Source organism: Ciona robusta, chromosome 7, assembly GCF_009617815.1.
Source record: "Ciona robusta chromosome 7, ASM961781v2".
NCBI lineage: Eukaryota > Metazoa > Chordata > Ascidiacea > Phlebobranchia > Cionidae > Ciona > Ciona robusta.
The window spans coordinates 6197485-6221354 of NC_143241.1; the positions used below are offsets into that span (position 1 = coordinate 6197485).

At 32.3% G+C, this 23870-nt stretch overlaps 1 protein-coding gene across 2 annotated transcripts; it reads left to right on the plus strand.

Moving 5' to 3' along the window:
• Positions 1 to 21: 21 nt before the first annotated feature.
• Positions 22 to 23676, plus strand: LOC149734194 (intraflagellar transport protein 172 homolog). Of its 2 annotated transcripts, none has more exons than XM_089881760.1 (44): positions 22 to 198; positions 554 to 697; positions 1024 to 1176; positions 1796 to 1941; positions 2338 to 2481; positions 2991 to 3149; positions 3805 to 3928; positions 4094 to 4189; positions 4437 to 4499; positions 4890 to 5064; positions 5689 to 5862; positions 6224 to 6301; positions 6504 to 6604; positions 7093 to 7236; positions 7603 to 7697; positions 8099 to 8206; positions 8586 to 8670; positions 8857 to 8934; positions 9251 to 9343; positions 9674 to 9850; positions 10378 to 10449; positions 10782 to 10855; positions 11207 to 11307; positions 12327 to 12496; positions 13237 to 13424; positions 13809 to 13944; positions 14186 to 14338; positions 15042 to 15145; positions 15540 to 15634; positions 15990 to 16053; positions 16609 to 16720; positions 16862 to 16929; positions 17239 to 17349; positions 17771 to 17881; positions 18328 to 18451; positions 19011 to 19184; positions 19678 to 19764; positions 20270 to 20366; positions 20791 to 20912; positions 21271 to 21390; positions 21839 to 21975; positions 22476 to 22593; positions 22890 to 23043; positions 23386 to 23676. In XM_089881760.1, the coding sequence occupies exons 1-44, from the start codon at positions 160 to 162 to the stop codon at positions 23565 to 23567; spliced, it is 5250 nt and encodes a 1749-aa protein (XP_089737886.1). In that variant the 5' UTR covers positions 22 to 159; the 3' UTR covers positions 23568 to 23676. The 2 variants fall into 2 exon arrangements, with proteins under 2 accessions (XP_089737886.1, XP_089737885.1); XM_089881759.1 differs by having other exon boundaries at positions 23 to 198; positions 8854 to 8934.
• Positions 23677 to 23870: the final 194 nt, after the last annotated feature.

Genomic DNA, 23870 nt, shown 5'->3' on the forward strand with positions numbered 1-23870 from the left:
GCAATCTTCGTAAAATGTATTATTACAGCAAAGAAAAAATGTTGTGTAGAGCTTGTTATGTGTTCTGTACAAAAACCCTTTAACTTACCATTAAAGTATCTTACTTTCTTATAGAGCTATATAACGTTCGTTGTTTATGCTTACTACGGATATATAAATATGCAGTTAAAGCATATGAAAACTCTGTTGGACCCGCAGGTTTGTAAAATCCTATTTTTTCTCTAAATATATGTTTTCGTAATCTTTGAGCTGGTAAATAAGTATACACTGGGTAACAGTGAGGTCTAAGGTTTATTCTGAGACTAAATTGTTCACTATAATTATAGTTAGGGGTTATAGAGGTTAGTAGTTAGTTTTTAGCATTGGTGAAGAATCTTCTGGTACTTTGCATATTAGGCTGATGAAAACTGTTAGGGGTCCGGGGTTAGTTGTTACTAGTTATGTTTAGAGGTAAGAACGGTAGATGATGTAAGGATTAACTAATAATTAAAAGAAAAAAGGGAAAAACGAAAATCAATACATATACTAACTATTATCACATTTTTGTTCATAGATCGGTGCATCAAAGATCTGTTGCTTAGCTTGGTCACCGAACAACAGCAAACTTGCAGTGTGTACTTCAGATAGAGTGATTTTATTGTACGATGAAAATGGCGAAAGAAGAGATAAGTTTTCATCAAAGCCAATTGATTCAAAGGTATAACTATCATAGTAAATAAATTGATTAGCGGCTTGTCTGATATAAAATATTGTTATTAAAATTTTTATTCCAGATGAGCGGAAAATAAATTATTTTACATTGTTATAACTGGTAGCGGAAATAACAGAATATTATATTATATTAAACTTAAATATGAAAGGTTTTTTATCTATATAGGCCTACTTGTTTGTTTATTTTAAATAAGAAATAATTTGAATATCACTAATATTTATTAACAATACCCTTTTATAAGTTTCTGTGAATTAACAGTAAATATATCTAATCTACCCATTTATAAATTGTAATTTTTAATTCTGTTTCAGTACGGAAAAAAGAGTTACTCAGTGAAGGCGATTGCTTTTTCACCATGTTCCACCAAGATAGCACTTGGTCAAACTGATAACATCATCTATGTTTATAAGATAGGGGAAGAATGGGGGGATAAAAAAGTGATTTGCAACAAGTTTGTACAAACGGTGGGAATTTTTGACATTTTTTGACAGAAACAGTTAGTTTTTTTCGAAATATGCATATATATATATATAATTTTACAACAGGTAATTTTATGAAGTATTTATAGATAATTTTAAAACAGTTAGTTTTTCAAAATGTATAAATAAATACTTTAAACAGTTAGTTTTATGAAACAGGTATATATATATATATATATATGTAAATATTTTTTTAATACATTTATCAATAATTTTAGACAGTGTTATATAGTTTTTCGAAGTAAAAAAAATAATTTTAAACCATGTGCACTATAGTAATGTAATACATGCATTTGTACACCACAGTCATTACAAAACAACGAAACATTTTACAGGATTTGCCTTAAAAAATTTGGTTTAACAAAAATTCTGGCAATAGGCTTTGATAAAAAAAATTTGTACATAGGCCTTTGCTGGTAAAATTGCCCTGTTAAGCTCTAACAAATTTGTCTATATTATTTGTATATCCATCAAAACAACCTTTTTTTGCAAAAAAATGCAAGTCCTCTTTTTTCCTAAACTTGTATAGCATTATTCCATAACTGGTTCTATAAACCTACGTTAGTGATGAAATTCGTACCTAAAACTCATTTTAATCTTACAGAGTGCAATTACATGTTTAATATGGCCAATGGAAAATGCTATTGTGTTTGGTTTAGCAGAAGGTAAGGTTAGACTCGCCAACACAAGGAACAACAAATCGTCCACAATATATGGAACAGAGTCTTATGTTGTTTCACTTACAAACAAGTTAGTAATAATATATTTAAATATAATTTACCTGTTTTTTTTTGTTTTTTTTTGATGTTTTCCTATTTTGAAATAATAATTAGGTGTTTGCATTTTTCTCTTTTTACACTTTTTAGTTAATTATGCGTTTTGCTTCTTCATCATTTATACACATTTTCTTCTAATTTATTGCATCCTTTTAACAAAAAGTGTCTCATTTACATAGCATACATCATTTACTTCTTTTTACCAAAGTTTAGACTTCAAAAGCACTACTTAAAATAAAAAAAAACATATAAACACAGTTACATTCTTTCATTCATTCATTCATTCATTTATTCAAACACATACATACTATGCTAAACCCGATACCACTTTAATTACTTTTCTATTTTAAATACAACATTATATTTTTAGCCAATCAGGCAAAGGAATAATATCAGGCCATGCTGACGGAACTTTGGTTCGATATTTCTTTGATGATGAAGGAAGTGGCGAATCCCAGGGCAAAATTTTGACCCATTCATGTCCACCATATGCCCTTGCATGGGCTACATCAAGGTAAGAATACATGGTGTATAAAATGGAATAGGAAAGTCCATGCAGTAGCGCCCCGGGTGTTGGGGTAATGGGCCAATCTTGGTCTATACCCTAGGACCCATGGCATGCTATGCTATGCTGTGGTACCTTACCCACATTAAATAAAATAGAAACAGAATAATTGTGCTGTGCTATCCAGAAGTTAGTTTAGGATTCATAATCATTACTGATGCTATTGTGGGTGTATTTGTCCTTGGGCATAGCGGTTAAGGGAAAAGGGCCAACCCAGTGGTCGCTTATGGGTTTTCTAAATTGTCAGTCATACAGAAAAGACAATTGACCACAAAGTTAAATATGTGAAAACTAGGGCAGCAGGCACGAGGTGTATGAAACAGAAAACCCTTGTTATAAAAACTGTCGTTGCCCCTCCACACAAGTATAAAAAAGTTACATTCATTCATGTAACTCTGAGTAGTTTACCATTTCTGCAGAATAAATAAGTTTTCAAGTTAACTTTATTTTGTTTCCAGCATTGTAGTAGCAGGCTGCGACAGACGTGTTGTGGTGTATAATAAAGAAAGCAGACCGATTCAAAACTTTGATTATTCCCGGGATGAAACTGAAAAAGAATTTATGGTCGCAGCTGTAAATCCTGGTGGACAAAGTGTTGTCATTGGGAGTTATGATAGGTATGAGGTTTTTAGTGTATTTTGCTCTGTCTACAATGGGGTTATAGGCCAATCCTGGCCTAAATCCTAGGACCCATGCCACGGTGCAGGACCTCAATCAAATCGAATACTCTGTCTACAATAAATTGCCATAGTGCAGCCAGAAACAAATAAAGGGAGGTTTTAACCTGAAAAATAATAATTTGTTATTAAACCTTTTTTTACCCCCCACACCCCCACTAGGCGTGTGGGGTGTGGCAATAAGTGTATTTGTTACTCTGCCTACAATAAATTGCAGTGGTGTAGCCGGAAAAAAATTAAACTCCTTTTTCGGATATGTGGCATCAAGTGTATAATTGTTACTCTGTCCACAATGAATTGAGACACCACCACTATAATGCTGTACATTTTAAACTGAGATAAAAATTTTGTGCGCATGCCTTACTAAACTTGTTAACCCCCTGTTTTAAATTCTTGGAAACGCAGCCAGGGGGAGGGTTTAGGGTGTCGCGACCCCCCCCCCTTTTTTTTAACCACCCCCCAAAAAAAAATAATAAAAAAAAAAATATTATAATAATATTTTTTGATTAAACCCCCCCCCATTATTTTTTTTCTGGCTGCGCCAGTGTGTATAATCATATATTAGTTTTGTAAACATGATGTTTTGTATATCCAGGTTGCGCTTGTTTAACTACAGCCCTAGACGCGGCTCGTGGGACGAAGCAAAGAAAAAAGAAATCAAAAACCTCTACACCATAACTGCGTTATCGTGGAAAAGAGATGGATCTCGGTTATGCGCTGTTAGTATATGATGTCTATGAACATTTTTCTATATATTATTTTGTGTGGGTATTTTTATAGGATGTTTATAAACTTGTATGCCATATTTTTGAATGATGTATTTGGACATCTGTATATGATGTCTATTTACTTTTTTATATGATTTCTATGGTATTTTAATGCAGGGGACACTATGTGGGGCTGTGGAGCTGTTCGACTGTTGTCTTCGTCGTTCAATTTATAAAAACAAGTTTGAAATGACCTATGTAGGACTTTCACAGGTGCGATAAAAAATTTATCTTCTACAAAGTAACATACTTCCTAACTTGTAAGCCCGCATGAGGTGCATGAAACAGAACACCCGTGTTATAATGACTGTTGTTATATTCATTTATGTTTTTAGATATTATATAATGTAGCCTTTTTATAAGTGAGGGCAATATAAAAAGTATGAAATGAATAATAATGGAAAATATGAAATAGGTATGAAATAAACAATATTTGAATTACCAATATTTTTGTTTGCAGGTGATTGTGAAAAACTTAAGCACCGGAACCAGAGTTGTTTTGAAGTCTCATTATGGTTATGAGGTAAGATTGTGGTTTGTAGCATATGTAACTTTGCCATAGGTGTCCGATTTTGTTTGCATTTAATCAAAATCTCTGGTCACTGTGTTAAAATGTGTTCCCGTCGCGCAAGGATAAAGCATGTTACATTCATCCATTCAATTTGTTGCATTTTACATAAGAGTAAATATCAGGTTCCATAACTTATACTTTGAGGTATTATTCCAACTGCTGTTTTACTGTTTCTTCATCTCTTTTCGTTTTTTAAAGTTATTTCCATCTTTTTATGACTGTTTCTCAAAATTGCTAAACCAAAAAAAACTCAAATAACAAGAAAAATCAACTTAAAAATGACAAAATCGTTCAAAAAAACTTGTTTTTCGTATCAAAACTTATGTTCTGTTGCATTTTCAGATTGATGAAGTAAAAATTCTGGGTGGTGATCGATATTTAGTTGGTCATACATCAGATACCTTGTTACTTGGCGATCTGTTGACCAATCGCTTATCTGAAGTTACTTGGCAAGGCAGTGGGGGAAACGAAAAGTTTTTCTTTGAAAATGAAAACGTCTGCATGATTTTCAATGCAGGTTGTTATGTAGAATAGAGTTATTATAACTTGTGGGTGACTGTTTTAAAAGGGTAATTAAACAATAACAAAAAGCCCAATACCACAAAAATGAATAAATTGAAATTTAATTGCTTTTATTAGATTAAAATGTCCATCTTTTTTTTTTAAAATATTTTACACACTTTTGACAATGCTTTAGCAACTTTTTAGAATGTCCATGTGCCAGTACAATATTTTTAGCGCCTTGGCACAGTGGTTACCGTGCCTGCCCCTAAGCCAAAGCTAAAGGACCATGACGAGACGCTGCTACCATTGTGGGCGTATGTGGGTTTTCTAAATTGTAAGCCAGATACAGAAAAAAAATCACCTACAAAGTTAAATACATGGTAACTTGTAGGCTGGCACGAGGTGTATGAAATAGAACACTCGTGTTATACTGCTTGTCATTGCCCTGCCATGCGTGGATACAGCAAGTTACATACTTGTAAGCTGGCAACAGGTGTATAAAACAGAACACTCAAGTTGTAACGACTGTGGTTGCCCCGCCACACAAGGATACAGCAAGATATATTCAAACAATTTTTGCCTGAATAAAAGTTAAAGAAGAATCTCTTTATCATTTAAAATGGTTAAGTTTTTTAAGGTGAACTGAGTTTGGTTGAATATGGAAGCAACGAGGTTCTGGGTTCAGTTCGCACAGAGATGATGAATCCGCATCTTATAAGTGTGAGGCTAAACGAACGACAACATTCACATAAAGTCTTTGAAAATAATAAGAAGATGGCGTATTTGATTGATGCCCAAACTATATCCATTCGTGAGTGTTACAGCTAAGTTATTTAACATTAGCAGTCCAATTAATATAATCAAAAATTTTGTATCATTGTGCATTTTCAAAGCCTAAATACCCAAACTATATATATCCGTGAGGGGTAACACTAAGTTTTTAAACATTGGCAAGTCACCTAAAGAGAAAAAGCCTAAATAAGCCCTAGACCTCTAACTATATCTATTTGTAAGTTATGCTTCAATTTTCAGTCGTGCATAAAAATAGACACCCACAAAGTTGGTAACTTGTGGATATGGGGTGTATTAAACATAACACCCGTGTTATAACGACTATCATTGCCCTGCCATGCGAGAATAAAACAAGTTACATTCATTTATTCTTTATTCAGTTGACCTTTCCACCTCTTATTCTGTTGCTTCAATTCAACACAACTCAAAGCTGGATTGGTTGGAACTGAATGAGACAGGTAGTGTAAAATTACTATAGTGATGTTCTTATTGCGGGGCTTTCCAAACTTTTTTTGCTCGACCCCTTTCTTTTCCAATAATTTTTCGCAACCTTTAAGGGTTAATATTTTAATATATACAGTACTTTGTGTATATTTGTTGAATTTTTTTTTTATTGAACCATTTTATCAATTTTTTGATCAACAATATTCAATCTTTCAGCTGGAAAACTTGTATTTCGTGATAAAAGATTGAGGCTTCATCTATATGATCTTGAAAGAGAAGCCAAAACAACATTGCTTAACTACTGTTCGTTTGTGCAGGTGAAATATTAACGCATGTAATGTTGCATTATTCCAACAGTTAAAATAGATAATGTTACATTAGCACAATAGTTTAAATTTAGGTTTTTTGGTCTGTCCACTTTTTTTCAATTTGTGGTGCCCACTTTTTTACAATTTGGCCTGTAAATATTTTTTATAAAATTTAAAAAAAATAACAAATATTTGCTACTGCAACCAAGATGTCTGCTGCTGATTTAAATTATAATAGAGCGGAAAAGACGGGACATTTTTAGCACAAAATATCCAAATATTCTGATTGTGTTCTTAACAATTAACAACAGTCTATGGGAGTCATGAGGATACGGTTTTATATTTCTTTAAATGTTTTTTTTTTACTACGGACGAGAAAAAATCGAATGAAAAAGTGTCCCATTTTTCCCAACATTATTATACATATAATGTCATATTTTTTATATTAAAAGAATAATAAAAAATGCTTACTGCTATAACGCTTGTATAATTAACAGTGGGTTCCTCAAAGCGATGTTCTGGTCGCACAAAATCGCGAAAGTTTATGTGTTTGGTATAACGTTGATGCACCCGAACGTGTCACCATGTTTCCTGTAAAAGGAGAAGTTTTGGAGGTTGAAAGAACTGAAGGAAAGACTGAGGTTGGTTGTTTATTATTTAAAGAAAGTAAGCTGACACAAGGTGTATGAAACAGAACACCTGTATTATAACGCCCGCCGTTTTCTTGGCATAAAGCAAGTTACATTCATATACTGTTATGTTATTGTTGTGTAATAGGTACAAAGAACAAAACAACCCAGATTCAAAATAAAAGAACAGCAAAAAATCGCATAGAAAATATATACTGGAATAACAAATATTTGGCAGTGCGACAATGCATGATATTTCCATTAGAAAAAAGAAAATTAAAATTTATTTCGGATTTGGCATATTGAATGCTTCTTCTTGAATATATATACAAAATCATAAATTACAGACTCCTTCAATTTAAATTTTTCGATTTTTAGGTGTTAGTTCAAGAGGGAGTAAACACAATCGGATATACTCTCGATGAAGGTTTGATTGAGTTTGGAACAGCCATTGATGATGGAGATTTTAACAGGTAGGTTTTGTTTCTGCTTGTTTGTTAGTAAATGAATGAATGTAACTTATATATTTGTTTTTTTTGGGAGTTTTTTTCCTTGTGCAGCCAGAAAACGACAGTCATTGTAACACGGGTGTTCTGTTTCATACACCTCATGTTCACTACGCGGTACCATGTATGTACCTTTGTGGGTAATTATTTTATTTTTATGTATGGCTGATAATTTGGACAACCCATTAGTGACCATTTCGTTGGAGCAATTTCTGTTAGTTTTTTTTTTGCACAAGGACACTATAAGGACATATTTGCCCACAATAGTAGCAGTGACGAGCCTTAAACACAGTTCCTCTAGGTTAATACACAGGTTTTCAATATTTCCAGTGATGCACAATATTTGTTTATTCTGTGAAATTTTTCAGAGCAACTTCATTTCTGGAAACACTGGAAATGTCTCCTGAAACTGAAGCAATGTGGAAAACTTTGAGTAAATTGTCGCTTGCTGGTAGACAACTTATTATTGCTGAAAGGTGGGTAAAAAACACGTATGTGAATAAACTTTTAATACGATGCACAATGTAAATCCCCCCAAGATTTTTTTGGGAAATTTAAATTTTATTTTCGAAACTTTTTCCTAAAAATTATTTTTTTTAAATATTTTTTCGGGTGGAGACCGATTAAATCATAAAATAAATCATTTATGATTTAATAATTGATTTCAAAATCATAAATTTTGTGGAATCTATCTATATGGGTAAAATCACACCCCATTTAGGCCAGGGTTGGCCAGTTAGTCAAATAATTTTAGACAGGTTTGGCCTATTACCCAAAAGATTTTAACTAGAATTTGCCCATTACTCAAAAAATTTTGGCCAGAGTTGGTCGTACATTATAATATTATAACACTAGATGCTTTGCTGCACTCGGAGATGTATCTAAGGCAAGATTCTTGAAGGAGTTAAACAAAATGGCCGAACAATATGCTTCAGAAACAGTAAGTTATTTTCAATGATAAGTTTTTTACTTGAAAAAAAAAATTGTATAAAAAATTTTTGTGATAATTTTTTTACTTAAAATTTTTTTTTTTATTTCCCTTTTTAGAAATTTTTTACCTAAAATAATAAAAATATGAATCTCGTATAAATGTTTTTTTATTAAATCTTTACATTATACACAGAAGTCTGAAGATGGGGTGGAATACTACAAAGTACAAGCTAGACTCGCTATCTTGGAAAAACAATTCAAAAAAGCTGAGCAGGTAAATATAACTTTAACTTTGTGTTGTAGTATGAATGTGTCATTTTGCTGTTGACTATTTTTTGGTAAGCGTAATTTAGAATACCTGCAGTTTTGTATAGTAGGGTGGGAAAGACGGGACAATTTTTCATTCTATTTTTCGTCCTATTTAGCAAACAAAGTACATTCAAAGAATTATAAAACTGTATTTTGCACAACTTCTATAGACCGTTGTTAATTGTTAAAACACGATCAGGATATTTGGATATTAAGTGCTAAAGGTGTCCCATCTTACCCCAACCTGCTATATACTTTGAAGTTTTCTTTATTAAATTCAGATCTACCTTGAAAACGGCGAGTTGAATGAATGTATTCAGTTCTACCAGGAAATGCATATGTGGGACGAAGCAATTGCACTTGCTGAAACTAAGGTATAGTTCTAATATTCTATAGGTGTGTGCTTTTAAAAACATACCTAAACATGATTTCTTTTTTTTTATTAAATCCTTTGAACCAGTTATGTTATTAAAATTACTTCTACAGTATAAAAAACTTCATTATTCTGCATTCTATGTCAAATTAACAAATTTTATGCTGACAAATTTTATTCTGTCATTATTGTCCTGTCAGATTTTTTTTCAGCTAAATTTTCTTCTGATATTTTTTTCGCCAATTTTTTTTCTGCCAAACTTTTTTTCTAACAATTTTTTCCGCTAATTTTTTTTTCTTCTAAATTTTACAAACCTTGTGTTTTTCCGCAGAATCATCCAGAGTTGGCAAGTCTTCGTAACAGTTACTACCAGTGGTTGATTGACACCAACCAAGATGAATCTGCGGGGTTATTAAAGGAACAACAAGGAGACTGGCACGGTGCCATTGCCTTATATATGAAAGCTGGTCTCCCTGCAAGAGCTGCTAAACTAAGTCTTTCAAGATCGGTAAATATGTTTTTTTTGGGGGGGGTGGGGGAATGGGTCAATTATGGCCTAAATATCAGGCCCATGGAAAGTCAGGCTGTGGAAACTAATATAAATTTGGAGTTTTTGGGGACAATAGGCCAATCCTGGCCTAAATATTAGGACCCATAGTGTGTCACGCTGTGGAAGTCATTTAAATATGGGGTTTCGATGCCTAAAGAAGCATACTAACGAAAATGAAAAATTTCCATATGGATAGAGATGCTCAAATGTGGTCTATATTTCGAATTTAGTATAATGAATGCTTTTTCTTTGTAAACATATAAAAAATGTTAAAATATAGACTTACAGGGAAAACAGCCATCCCAGGAAATGAAATATAAATTATTATGATTAGAGAAGCATTATTTAAAGTTTAAAAGACAGCTCACAACTACAGTTGTCCTGAAAAGCTCTACTTACTAAATTCAAACCTCAGAATACAACTTCAAAGCGTAAATTTTATTTAGTTTCACTACAGCAATAACGCTTACTAATATTATGTACAGGATTTGATGTCAAATCGCAATTTAATGGAACAAATCGCATCCGGTTTGCTAAAGTACGACTTGAATGAACAGGTGATTTGTATTGTAGTAATATATATATTGGGTATAACAGCCATGTTTATCAACTGATGCATCGTGTATTTAAGGCAAAGAAAGCATCATTAGGTTCAAAAAGCTAGTAGTCAAATAAGTTTTTCACCCATTTTTATATATGTAGCGTTTTTTAACGACTGTCATTTTGCTGTTGATTCCCTTCCCCTCCCTTCGTTCTTTGAATAACATAATCTTCACTGTTATTTTTGAAGAGAAAATTCTGTTTGCTGTGTTATGCATATATCCATACATGCATGTTATGTGGGTTTAGGGTGCAATTATTTTTTATATATATGTATATATATACACAGGCTGGAGAATTGTTCGAAAAAACAGGGAACTTTCAGCATGCGTTGGATTGTTACAGAAGAGACAAAGCTTTTAGGTTTTTATTGTATTTAATAGAACTGTTGTTTTAATTAATGAAGTTTATAGTTGAACATTGTAAACTTTATCACATCTCCAGAAACAATTTTTATAATCGAGTCACAAAATATGCTTTTATACAGAAAAAATTAAATAAAGCTAAATGTACAAATATTCTTCTATTCTCTGTTGATAAGTTCCTTGAGGACCTGGGATTTAAGCAAGATTTGGCCCATTACCCCAACCCCCCCCCTCCCCCCTACGTTTCAAAGTGACGCCCCTTATTCTTTTTCCGACTACAGTTTAATTGACCAAGTTCCGCTTTCTGTCTCGACCTATGTTCCTTTAATAAACGTTTCTGTCACAACAGGCGTGCAGTTGATTTAGCTCGCTCATCTTTTCCATCGGAAGTTGTGAGACTTGAGTTTGAATGGGCAGAATATCTTGCTTCACAGAAACAACTCGATGCAGGTTTTTTTTATAGAAAAGTTTATAGAAACTTTTTTTATAGAACAGTTTTTTAATTTAAAATTTGGTAAAATTAGTTTAAATTTTTAAAGTTAGACTTTTTGAAACATTTTTAAAAGTTCAACTTTTTAAAACAAGTTCAAAAATTTAAATTTTCAGAAGTAAATTTGAAAAGTTGGTCTAATGTTCCCTTTATTACACCAAATGTACTCTTTATTTGTACGCTATTTGTATTTTAGGTTTTTTTATTTGAAAAAAATAGTTTTTCATTTAGTAAGTTTGGCGCCTTAAAAGTACTACCCAAATCCACAGCTGCAAATTCAAAGCTCGTATTTTAGAGTTGTCAATTTAATATCAATCATTCAAAAGAATTTATATTGAAAAATTTTATATTAAACTTCAAGCCACCAATTCTGAAATTCTCACCCTAACTATTCCCATTTCTACAGAGCCCACAATTTAGTTATTTTGTGTTAAATTTGAAATTGGAATTGTTGACTTTGAACTGTTAGCCCACCAATTTAACAAATTCTGACGATACTTTAAAGTAACACATAAAAGTGTGTGGTCCTTTTTTTTATCCAATTTAAATTTTTTTTTTAGCATGACTGGACTTTATTAGACAAAATAACAAAAAATTAACACTTAAAAATTTATTAATAATTTTTTTAAAGTAATGGTTTAGCAGTTTCCTATATTTTTATTTCAAATTATAACAGTCTAGTTATCATGAATAGTCTTCTGGGCAAAATATTTTATTTAAGAAAATATTCGTATTTGTACATTTAACCCTTTGGCGTGTTTTTTATATACCATGTCATAACCACTTCATTTTCTATTAATTTATATATCTTTATTATAAATTTCAACTAAATAACATGCAAAAAAACATGAAAAATCTTCTTATTTTTTCAAAACAGTATAATACAGAAAAACATCATTATTAATTTTCTAAAAATATTATTTTAAAAAATATTTTTTTTGTTAAAGTATTATTAATTTTTACAAAAATTGTTTTTCAGCTATCAACCACTACATTGAAGCTGGTGCAACAGAAAAGGCTGTTGAATCTGCTATTGCAGCTCGCCAGTTTAAAAAGGCGATTCTAATTTTAGAAGCTCAAGACCCTGCTATGAGTAGAAAGTACTATCACCAAATTGGGGAACATTATTCACAAACAAATGACCAAGAAGTAAGTATCAGAGGTTATGGGTTCAAGTCTCATGGCTGCTACCATTGTGGGCGTATGTGTCCTTGTGACACTTAAGGGCAATTGCTCCAACCCAGTGGCCACGAATGGGTTGTCTAAATTATTAGCCATACAGAAAAAACACACTCACAAAGTAACATACATGGTAACTTGTAAGCTGGCACGAGGTATAAGAAATAGAACATTTGTTTTATTACGACTTTCGTTGCCCCACCATGCAAGGATAAATAAGTTAAGTTTGTGGTAACTCACAATCTGGCACGAGGTGTATGAAACAGAACACCTGTGTTATAACAACTTTTATTTTTTCCCCCGCCTGCGAGGATAAAGTAACATTCAATTATATTGTCTGTTTATTTATTGCCCAAAAATAGTGCAGTAGGTGCCAAAGTTGTAAACACAAACAACTAATTTAGGTTTATTGAAAATTAAACAAAATGACAATAGTAAAAGTAGGGTGTCAAATTTCACACTTTTTCCAAAATTTAAACAAAAAATGAAAAAAGTTGCAATCACATAAAGTTTTGGAGTCTTTATTACAAATATAACACTTGGTCATACAATTTTAATATTTGTATAAACAACTTGGAAACAAAATGTTTTCCAAACTCCGCAAAAGATTTTTTCAAACCTTTTTTTAAAAAAAAAAAATTTAATTTTAAAATTTGATAAAAATTATGTTTATCTTTATCTCACAATTTTTGTAAACTTTTTACAAACAGATGGCAGCAAGGCTGTACATGAAAGCTGGTTCAAGAAACGAAGCCGTTAAGTTGCTGTTAGCATCAGAGCAATGGATGGAGGCACACACGCTTGCGCAAACATGTATGGAACCTGAAGAAATAACTTCTATGTATGTTAACACTGCACAAGAACAAGAAGCTAAGGGAAAATATAGAGAAGCAGAAAGGTTGGTTTGGTTTTTATTTTCATTTATAAAGAGTTTGTGGTCATGAGGAGATTTTTTGGGGGTAAAGTATTTTTTAGTTTTTGATGATGCTACTGTAATTATTGTCTCTTGTGTATGTGTTTTGTCCATCTATAAGTGCTTTGTAATTTTTAACAGTGTTTTAGTAGTTTTTCAATTAACCAAAAAGCCCCAAAAGCGGGAAAAGGTACAAAAAATCAAATAATTTTTAAAACAACCAAAAAAGCAGGTAAAATAGAATATGAGCCAATTTGCACAATTATGGGCAAATCCTGACTTAAATTTTTGGACCCATGGCCTGCCTCGCTGCAGGACCTTGTCCACACACAATATTATATACCTTGATTTGAACAACCATTTAAACAGATTGTATTTAACTGTGGAAGAACCTGACCTAGCGATAACGATGCATAAAAATTTACGACGATACGATGATATGTTACGACTGGTTAGAGACTACCACCCTGATTTAATTAACGACACACATCTGCACCTTGCTAAGGTAACTTTGGTTTTTAGATATTTTTTATTTATTTCATTTTTTTTAAATGGGTCAGTTGTTTGAAATTCTTTAAATAAGTTCCCTTTTTGTTTTTAAATTTTAAAATCATTTGGTGTTAATTGTCTAGTAGTTTTGACGTTTTGCCTTGTCTTTGTTTCAACTATTTTTAACTGTTGCGTACGTAAACAAGGAACCAAGCAAAAATAAAGTTTGCACATACTTAATTTCATACGATTAACAGGAGTTAGAAAATGAAGGGTTATTGCAACAAGCGGAGAAACATTTTATTGAACCCGGTGAATGGAAGAATGCAGTGAACATGTACAGGCAGAGAGACATGTGGGAAGATGCTTACAGGGTTGCTAAGGCTCATGGTGGGGCAGCTCATAAGCAGGTATGCCGTTATTACTTTGTAGTGAATGAATGAAACTTGCTTTATATTTGATAGGTGGGGCAAAGACAGTTGTTGTAATGTTTGTTTTATTCACATCGTGCCAGCTTAAGAGTGAGCATGTATGTAACTTGCTGTATCCTTGAAGGGGAAAAAAGACAGTAGTTATAACATGGGTGTTTTGTTTTATACACCTCGTTCCAGCTTACGAGTTACCAAGTATTTTTTTACTTGCTTTATCCTTTGCGGGTGGGGGGGGGGAAATGAAAATCATTCTAATATGGGTGTTTTGTTTTATACACTGCCGTGCCAGATTACGCGTTACCATGTATGTAACTTTGTTGGTGATAGTTTTTATTTTTTATGTATGGCTAAGAATTAAGAAAATGACTTGGCGCCTTGGCACTGTTGGTTAGCGGGCCTGCCCTTAAGCCAGAGGTAATGGGTTTAAGGCTCATCGCTGCTACCATTGTAGGTGTATGTGTCCTTGGGCAAGACACTCAACAGAAATTGCTTCAACCCAGTGGCCACTAATAGGTTGTCCAAATTATCAGCCATACATAAAAAATAAAATAATTACCCACAAAGGTACATACATAACAGAAAACCCACGTTACAACGACTGTCGTTTTCTGGCTGTACAAGGATAAAGTAATTTACACTCGTTCATTCATAAGTACATATATTAATAACTGTTGTTGTTTAGGTTGCATATTTATGGGCGAGATCTCTTGGTGGAGATTCTGCTGTAAAACTTCTCACCAAGTTTGGATTATTGGAAACAGCAATTGATTACGCAGCAGATAACTGGTTAGTTTGAATAAGCTTTTATTATTTGTCAAAATATATGTGATATATAGTAGGGTGGGGGAAGGTGGGGCCCCTTGTAGCACATAATATTCAAATATCCTGGTCGTGTTTTAAAAACAACGGTCTATGGGAGTTGTGAGGATATGATTTTATAATTCCTTGAATGTTCTTTGTTTTGTACTAAGTGGGACGAGAAAATAGAGTGAAAAGGTGTCTCATATTTCCCCACCTAACCAAATCTTTATTAGCAATTTATAATTCGCCCGATTGGCTAAAGGCTACCTGAACAGGACGTCAAAACCTTGGTATAAAAAAAATTGCCAGAATAGTTTTAAAACTGATAACTGTGTTGTGATTTCAATTTTTGTTTTATTTTAACATATTTTTCTTGCAGTGCGTTTGATTTTGCGTTCGAACTGGTTCGCGCAGGCATGCAGGGCAAAGCCCCGGATTTACATCTAAAACACGCCATGTTTCTTGAGGATGAAGGTAATTTAATACGTTGGTTACAGTTTTGCTAAGATCTCTCTTAGTCCTCACTTTTGTACAGAAACTCAACGGTTGTTTTCTTGTCAACAAAATGACATTAAAAATATTATAACTTGTTCAGTGGCCTACACAGCGCTGCTACCATTGCAAGCGTGTGTGTCCTTGGGCAAGACACTATGTCAATTGCTCCGATCCAGTGGTCACTTAATTGGTTGTCTAAATTGACAGCCATACGGAAAAAATCTCAAAAAATATATCACAAGTAGCGTACGTGGTAACTGGTAATCTGGCACAAGTTGTATGACCCGAAATTAAAGACTGTTTGTGATTTATTTTTGTGTTGTTTTTTTTACAGGAAAATTTCCAGAAGCTGAACAAGAATTTATTAAAGCTGGTAAACCAAAAGAAGCAGTGCTTATGTAAGTTTAATGAAACAAAAACATTTTTTCTCTGATAACTATAATAATATCAACTTTAAAGATATGAGTATTATTGAAAAGGACAAAGGGATAAAACATACGCAAACCCAACATTCAGTAAATTCCTGAAGAGTGGCATCTATTTAATACAAATTAATCTGAAAAAGTAGCACAAAACATAAATTATAAGCAGTTTTACATTTATGATAAGAATAAATAAATAGATTTTGTCTTCCAAAATCGTTTTTTTTTGTTGTTTTTTTCTTAGTTTTTAAAAAAAGTTAGTAAAACAAAGTTAGTAGAAAGTAAATTCCTGAAAAGTTAAATCACATTAATACAAATTACTTCAAAAATACTAAAAGAAAATACATGGATACACGACCCTATTTATTAAAAGAGATGGGAATTAGTAGCAAAACTACAATCTTTAAAAAAACTTACAATGAGTAAAATGTGCTTGAGAAAAAATACGAAAGTTATAGATAATATTGTTTAAAAAACGAATAGAGGGGAACCAACAGCAAAAATGAAGTTTATTTTATGTTTTTTGCCTAGGTACGTTCACAACCAAGACTGGGAAGGAGCTCAAAGAGTTGCCGAACAATATGAACCGGATTCGGTCAATGATGTTCTTATTGGACAAGCTAGAATTGCTTTTGAACAAAAGGTAAGAACGGATGGGAAATACTGGTAAAAAACCTGAGTTTTTTTTATCTTTTATTTACTTTTTTTATTTAAAATTTTGTATTTAATTTTTTTTTGTTATAAAGAAAAGTAACTTTTATTAAATTATTTGGAAATATTTTAGGAATTTCAACAAGCTGAAGCATATTTGTTGCGTGCACAACGACCTGATCTTACAGTAAAATATTACAGGTAAACTTTATTCATTAAGGGTTGAGGGTTGTTTTTTTCTAGACATGCTCTGTTTGACATTGTCACAAAATATTAAAAATTATATTACCCCCAAAAAAATGTAAAAAACTTGAAAAACATTAGAAAAACAACAAGTTACATGAAATAAAACTTAAAATGCCCAAACAGATTAACAGTTAATATAACACAGGTGTTCTGTTTCATATAACCGTGCTGTGACTTTTGTGGTGATTTTAAGTATGACTAAGAATTTAGTTATATAATTAGTGATATCTACAAAAGTAATATATATTTTTTTAATATAAATAGAGATGCTGGTTTATGGAATGAAGCATTAAGAACTGCACGCGAATATCTTCCATCTAAGTTTGATGCTTTACAACGAGAATATGAGAGAGAAATGACAAGAAAAGGACCAAGGTTTGTTGGTTTTACATTTATACACAAACTTCCTTTTACCTTTTTTTATTTTCCTTTTTACTTTGTGCACTTTTTTTTTTCTTTTTATAAGTACAAAGTTTATTTTACGATTTATTTTTATTTTATTTTTACTTTATCCACTTTATATTCTTTAAAAAAGCTCCACTGCAAGATTGCAACTTTATTTATCCTTATACTGAAACAAAATATATCTTATAAAAATTAAATTCAAACATTTTTATATTTGTTTATTTATTATAGTAGTGTGGCATTCTTTGTTTTCTTAAAAAAAATCCTAAAAATTGATCACAGTAAAACAAAAAATAATTCTTATAAAAAAATAAAAATGCAAACCTGTATATGTATTTATCATATGGAAGAGGTTATATAATATATATACATATATATGTTTATCATTTAGTGGTGTTGAAGGCATGGTCAAACAAGCGCAAGAATGGGAATCACAAGGAGATTATAATCAAGCTATATCTTGTTACTGCAAAGTAACTAGTGATATGACAAATGATAACAGGTAAGCTTTTAAAATTGTGTGTTTTATTTTATATATAAACATATGCAGAAATGTGTTCTTTATCTATTGTTATTAATTTGTTAAAAAAAAATATTATTATTAATTTGTTAAAAATTGTTAAAATGTAATTCATCCTTAAAAACAAGTTTGTTTAGTTTTCTAGACGTGAAACTTTTTTTTAAATTCTTGTTAAAATTTATCCTTAAATCAAATTTTTAAGTTTAATTTTCTGTTTATGAAACTTTGTTTAGAATTCTTGAAAAATGCATCGTACTCTAACCCTGCTCTGAATAAAAAAACTATGTAATTTATCTTTTCAAACAACTTTTTAAGTATAATTTTGTTTTTTGATTTTTTTTTGGTAAAATTCTTGAAAATGCACCAACCTTGCTCTAAAACATCCTTACAATCAAATATTTAAGTTTAATTTTGTGCATTTTTTCTAGAATCCTTGAAAAATGTTGGGGCAAAGCCACAGATCTTGCTTTGAAGTTTCTAACTTTACAAAAGTCAACTGCAGTTATTGAATTAATTGCACCGAAGTTTATTCGTTTGCAACGACATGCTAAGGTTAATTGATCCCTGTTTATATAAATGAATGAATTTCTTGATACCCTGTTAATATGCTATGATAAATGGTCAGTGGTGCAGCCAGAGGCGTTAATGAGGTTGAAACATAGAAACTTGAAAAAAAATGTGTTGTATATAAAAATTTTCTCGGAATTTTTTCAAACTGAAATCACCCCTTTTATCTGGTTCCGTCACTGTATAGGATTATAAATATATATAGTATATATCAGCAAATATATAGAAAAAAACAGGTGTGTGTGAAACAGAACACACATGTTATAATGACTGTAGTTGCCCCTCCATGCGAGGATAAATAAGTTACATTTATTTATTCTTAGATTTGAAAAGTTTTAATTTTAAAGTATTAAGAATAGTTTTTGACTGTGATACCTCAGATTTTCCACTTGCTGGCTGACTTTTTCCAACGCTTAAATATTTTTTCTGACTTGTTGGTTTTTCAACATTTAATTTTTTTTCAGATTTTAAATATTTTTTTCTGACTTAGATATTTTTCTGACTTTGAATATTTTTTAACTTAATTTTCAAAATTGTTTCTCAGGCTGCCGAGTTGTACGTTCAAGTAGACATGATACAAGAAGCTGCTGATGCTTTCATGGAGGGGGGAGAATTCCAGAAAGCAAAAGGCGTCTGCCGAGATTACGCACCGGAACTTGAAAACTATGTTGATGCGAAATATAAGGAACATCTGAAGCACCATGGAGATACTAAAACTGTAATGTTTATTAATTTTGTTACTTCTGCTACCAGGCATAATGAATATTTTTTTAACGCTCATCTGGTATAAAAATGAATGTATTTCCGTTGTTTCGTCCGCCATCTAGCAAGGCTTCAGACTTTGCAGTTTTTTGTAAAATGTATTTAGTTTTTTACTTTTCCTGATGAAACTTTGCTAGATGGCAGAAGAAACCTCGGAAATACATTACGTTTTTTATACCAGATGAGCCGTTAAAAGATTATTTATATTATTTGCATGTGCATAATACAATTTTAAATCTAATTACGGCATTTGATATACTGTTTAAAGACGGCATCATTACATCAGCTCTTTAAGTATATTACCAATTTTATAAAAATGATAATTTAAAAATTTTTTTTTTCTTTTAGAAATTTTAGACTCGAAAAAAGTATTCTAGAATACTAATTATTCTGTAATGTGCTTCTCCATTTGTTTTACAAAAACTTGATTTTACTTTTTATTTAAACAGATGGCTTCCGTTGATGTTATAGCTGCCTTGGATATGTATGTGGAGAAGGGACAGTGGGAAAAATGCATTGAAACTGCTGAAAAACAGGTTCATAATTAGTATATATTAGGGTGGGGGAAGATGGGACACCTGTTCATTCTATTTTGTTGTCCCATTTGGGAGTAAACAAAGAACATTCAAAGAATTATTAAACCGTATCCTCACGACTCCCATAGACCATTGTTAATTGTTTAAAACACAATCAGGATATTTGGATATTATGTGCTAAAGGCGACCCATCTTACCCCACAGTACTCTATCACTTAACATGACATGTTCTGTTTACAATTGTGACTGGACGACAAAAATTTATCTAAATTAACCTGTTAGGAAAAAATGCGCAAAACAATATTTATTAAAGTATGATGTAAATTAAAAATAGGTGAAAAGGTATCAGTTAAATTTAAATAGTATGGCTGTTACACCCTTACAGTAACTCACATTTAGTTACAAATACTAATTTAACCTAATTATTGCATATTTGCCTAAATAAAAGAAAAATGTGTAAAAATTATTGTTATGTTTAACGGCCAAGTGTTTATGTTACTTTCAGAGCCACGCTGTGCTACACAAATATGTTGCATTATATGCTGCACAGCTTCTTAAGGAGGATAAAGCACTTCCTGTGCTTGAGTTATACGCTCAACATGGTATGTATTTACTGCTATTACTAAGTATAACGCATAATATATTTTCCCCCAACAAAAATTTAGCAAAAAACTGAAACATTTTTTTAACCACATTTCAAATGCTGCGAGACTAAAACTTATTTGGAAAAAATCTGAGTTAAAATTTTTGGTCAAGCCTCTAAACCAGGAGAACCAGGTACAAGTCTTGGCCCTGTTACCATTTTGACAAAAATTGTTCCAACCCAGTGGTCTCTAATCAGTCTAATGGGTTGTTTATACAGTTAGTCATATGTGCCTGCTTTTTGCGTTTTATAACGACTTTACCCACAAAGTTACATGCTTGGTAACTTATAAGCAGGCACAAGGTGTATGGAACAGAATACCGTGTTATAATGACTGTCTTTTTCCATCATAGCCCATCTTAACAAAGTTAACATTACACTAGGTGCTCCCGCTAACCCACAAAACTTCAACATATACAAACGTATATCCAATGATATAATGTCCTCACCAAATATGAATAATTACAAAGTGTGGGCAATGCTGCGTGATATGCTGCATGGTTTGGTAAGTTTTTACATTTATATATGACACACTGCCTGCCCTTAGGCTAGACGTAATGGGTTCAAGGCTCGTCGCTCATACCATTGTGGGCGCATGTGTCCTAGGGCAAGATACTTAACGGCGATTGCTTCAACCCAGTGGTCACTAATGGGTTGTCTAAATTATCAGCCATACATAATAAAATGTAAAAATCCCAAAAACAATCACTGACAAAGTTACATACTTGGTAACTCGTAAGCTGACACGAGGTGTATGAAACAGAACACCTGTGTTATATCGAGTGTACTGGGTCCCAGAAAGTACCTCAGAATTGGCCTACTACCCTCTAAAACCACAAGTTTATTATTTTTCAATATTTCAGACACAAAATTTGGAGCAAACAAACCAAACCAACCAACCAAGTTATAATGAGTTCATGACGTTAATGTTTATTTCACATTACTATGCTGTAAGGTGCGCATGTGGAGAGCAGAGTGGAATGGTAGGTTACCTTTATTTCAAATGAATATTCTATATATGGTAGGGGGGGGGAAGATGGGACACGTTTTTATTTTATTTTCTCGTCCTAACCTGCAGCATGGCACGCCATGGGTCCTAGAATTTAAGCCAGGATTGGCCCATTGCCGCAAAAAACATGGATTTTTCTACCACATAAGAATAAATAATTAATTCCTGATAAATACCCCCCCCCCATCGCCTCTTTACATTGCCCTTATTGCATTTATCTTCTCATTTTTCTGATTTTTGTTTGCGTGTGCTGTTGCGTTACATTCTCTGATGAAGTCTCACCGTATGACAGACGAAATGTTGAAAATATACTGCGTTTTTTGTTTTTTTACCAAATGAGCCGCTAAAATATTATTTATACTATGCCTGGTAGCAGAGGTAACAGAATAAATATTAGTACTTCACATAAATACTTTTAACAGGGGGAAATCATTTACAAGATTTCCACATCATTGCTACGTTATACATCACATGTACCAGCAGATAAAGCATTTTACGAAGCTGGTTTGTATTGTAAAGCGAATGATCAACTGAATATGGCATTCGTGTTTTGGAACAGGTAAATATCGATTTTTATACAAATATTGTATATATATGATTATAAATTAGATTTTTGTTTATTTTTTATTTTCGTATACATACCTAATTATAAATATAGATTCTTGTACAACTGTTATATTTATCTAATTATAAATTCTATCGTAGTTTTGAAGTTATATATATGGTATGTTGGGGTAAGATGGGACACCTTTTTATTCTATTTTGTTTTCCCATTTGGTAGAAAACAAAGAACATTTGAAGAATTATAAAACTGTATTCTCTTGACTTCTATAGATCGTTGTTAATTGTTAAAAACTTGTTTGGAAAATATGGGATATTATGTGCTAAAGGTGTCTCATCTTACTCTATTGTAACATATCTCGTATATAGAGATCATCTTACCCCATGTTATACCATCTTACCCCACCATATACCATCTTACCCCACCATATACCATCTTACCCCACTATATACCATCTTACCCCATGCTACTACATATCAACTCTAATTATAAACCAGGTACCTTGATCTATCTGAAGCAATAGAGGAAGGCTCATTAGATTTGATTGACAACTCAGATTTCCAGGAGACGGACATTCCATTTGAAGTTCCACTCCCTGACAAACAATATTTAAATGTAAGAAAAATAAAAAAAGTGTGTTTTGGCTGATTTTTTCAGACATAGCTGTTTTTCTTAATTACCATTTTTCTGATTAATTAATTCAGACTTTTGAAATAATACTGCATTTTATTTGTTTATAGGGGTGTAACGGTCACGCCTTTTGCCCAAAACATTATTTCTTCCTTTTTTTATCAATAAGCGTGTTTTAACAACTGTTGTTTTACCGTTACTACCAGTCTTTTCGCTTTTGTCTCTCTTGTTCTTTGTTATCGGGACCAAAGAGACGAATTAAATTTCATTCATTTATTCAGGAAGCAGAAAGAGAAGAAGTGCGGGAATGGGTTCTTGCTGTTTCCATGGATAATAAGGTGGAACAGGAATTGCCATTAGATGAACGAGATACATTTGAAGGCAATTTACTTGCACATAATACTGGCTTGAGGGCTGTGCCATGCATTGTAACAGGTAGGTAATGGTATCATACTATGCAAGTGCTCTTCTGAAAAAAGAGATATTCAAGTTATTTTAAATTTTTGTCAGTTTTAATTTTTTTCGGGGAAAATTTTATATAATTTGTTTTGCTAATTTTAAGTTAATATTATTTAATTTGCCTGTTTTTTGCCAGTTTTTTTGAAGCTTTACGAAGGAATGTAACTTATTTAATCGCTGAGTGGTGGGACAATGAAAGTCGTTGTAACAGTGTTCTCACACCCACAATGGTAGCAGCGAAGAACTCGTCAACTCTGGGCTAAAGGCTAATTTTTAATATTGTATGCCCATTTTTATATTTTTTACCTTTTTTCCCAGGTTACCCTGTTCTGCGTAACAAAGTAGATTTCAAGTTAGATGCGCATGCAGCTAACCGTGACGACTGGCAAAAGCTCGGAATGGTTGCAAAAATGACGTCATCCTGGTCACTTCAAGATGTGCTGAGATTTATAAACCAACTGAGCGGTGGACCAACTTCAGCGGGCGCTGCGTTCAGATAGATGTTCTCTTGTGTTTTTCTGCTGTTTTAGTTGTTGTAGCAACCTGTTAGTTTTTGAGATAAATGTATTTTACTTTTAGTTGGGTCAAATTATATTTTAACCAATGTAACGTGTCAAGCGCTTATGATGGTATAGTTCCAGTTATAGACAAAACATGTTTAAACGATTACGAAGTATATTGGGTTGGGGTAAGACGGGACGCTTTTCGTACATAATATCCTGATCGTGTTTAAAACAATTAACAACGGTCCATGGGAGTCGTGAGGATGCTGTTTTATAATTCTTTGAATTTGTTATGTTTGT

Bases quoted from the DNA above. Each gene is read 5' to 3' on its own strand.
- LOC149734194 (XM_089881759.1), top strand. From the start codon at position 160: ATGCAGTTAAAGCATATGAAAACTCTGTTGGACCCGCAG. The intron at 1,177-1,795 runs GTGGGAATTTTT...TTAATCTTACAG, and splicing joins GCAACAAGTTTGTACAAACG to AGTGCAATTACATGTTTAAT. The intron at 20,367-20,790 runs GTATGTATTTAC...ACATTACACTAG, and splicing joins TGAGTTATACGCTCAACATG to GTGCTCCCGCTAACCCACAA.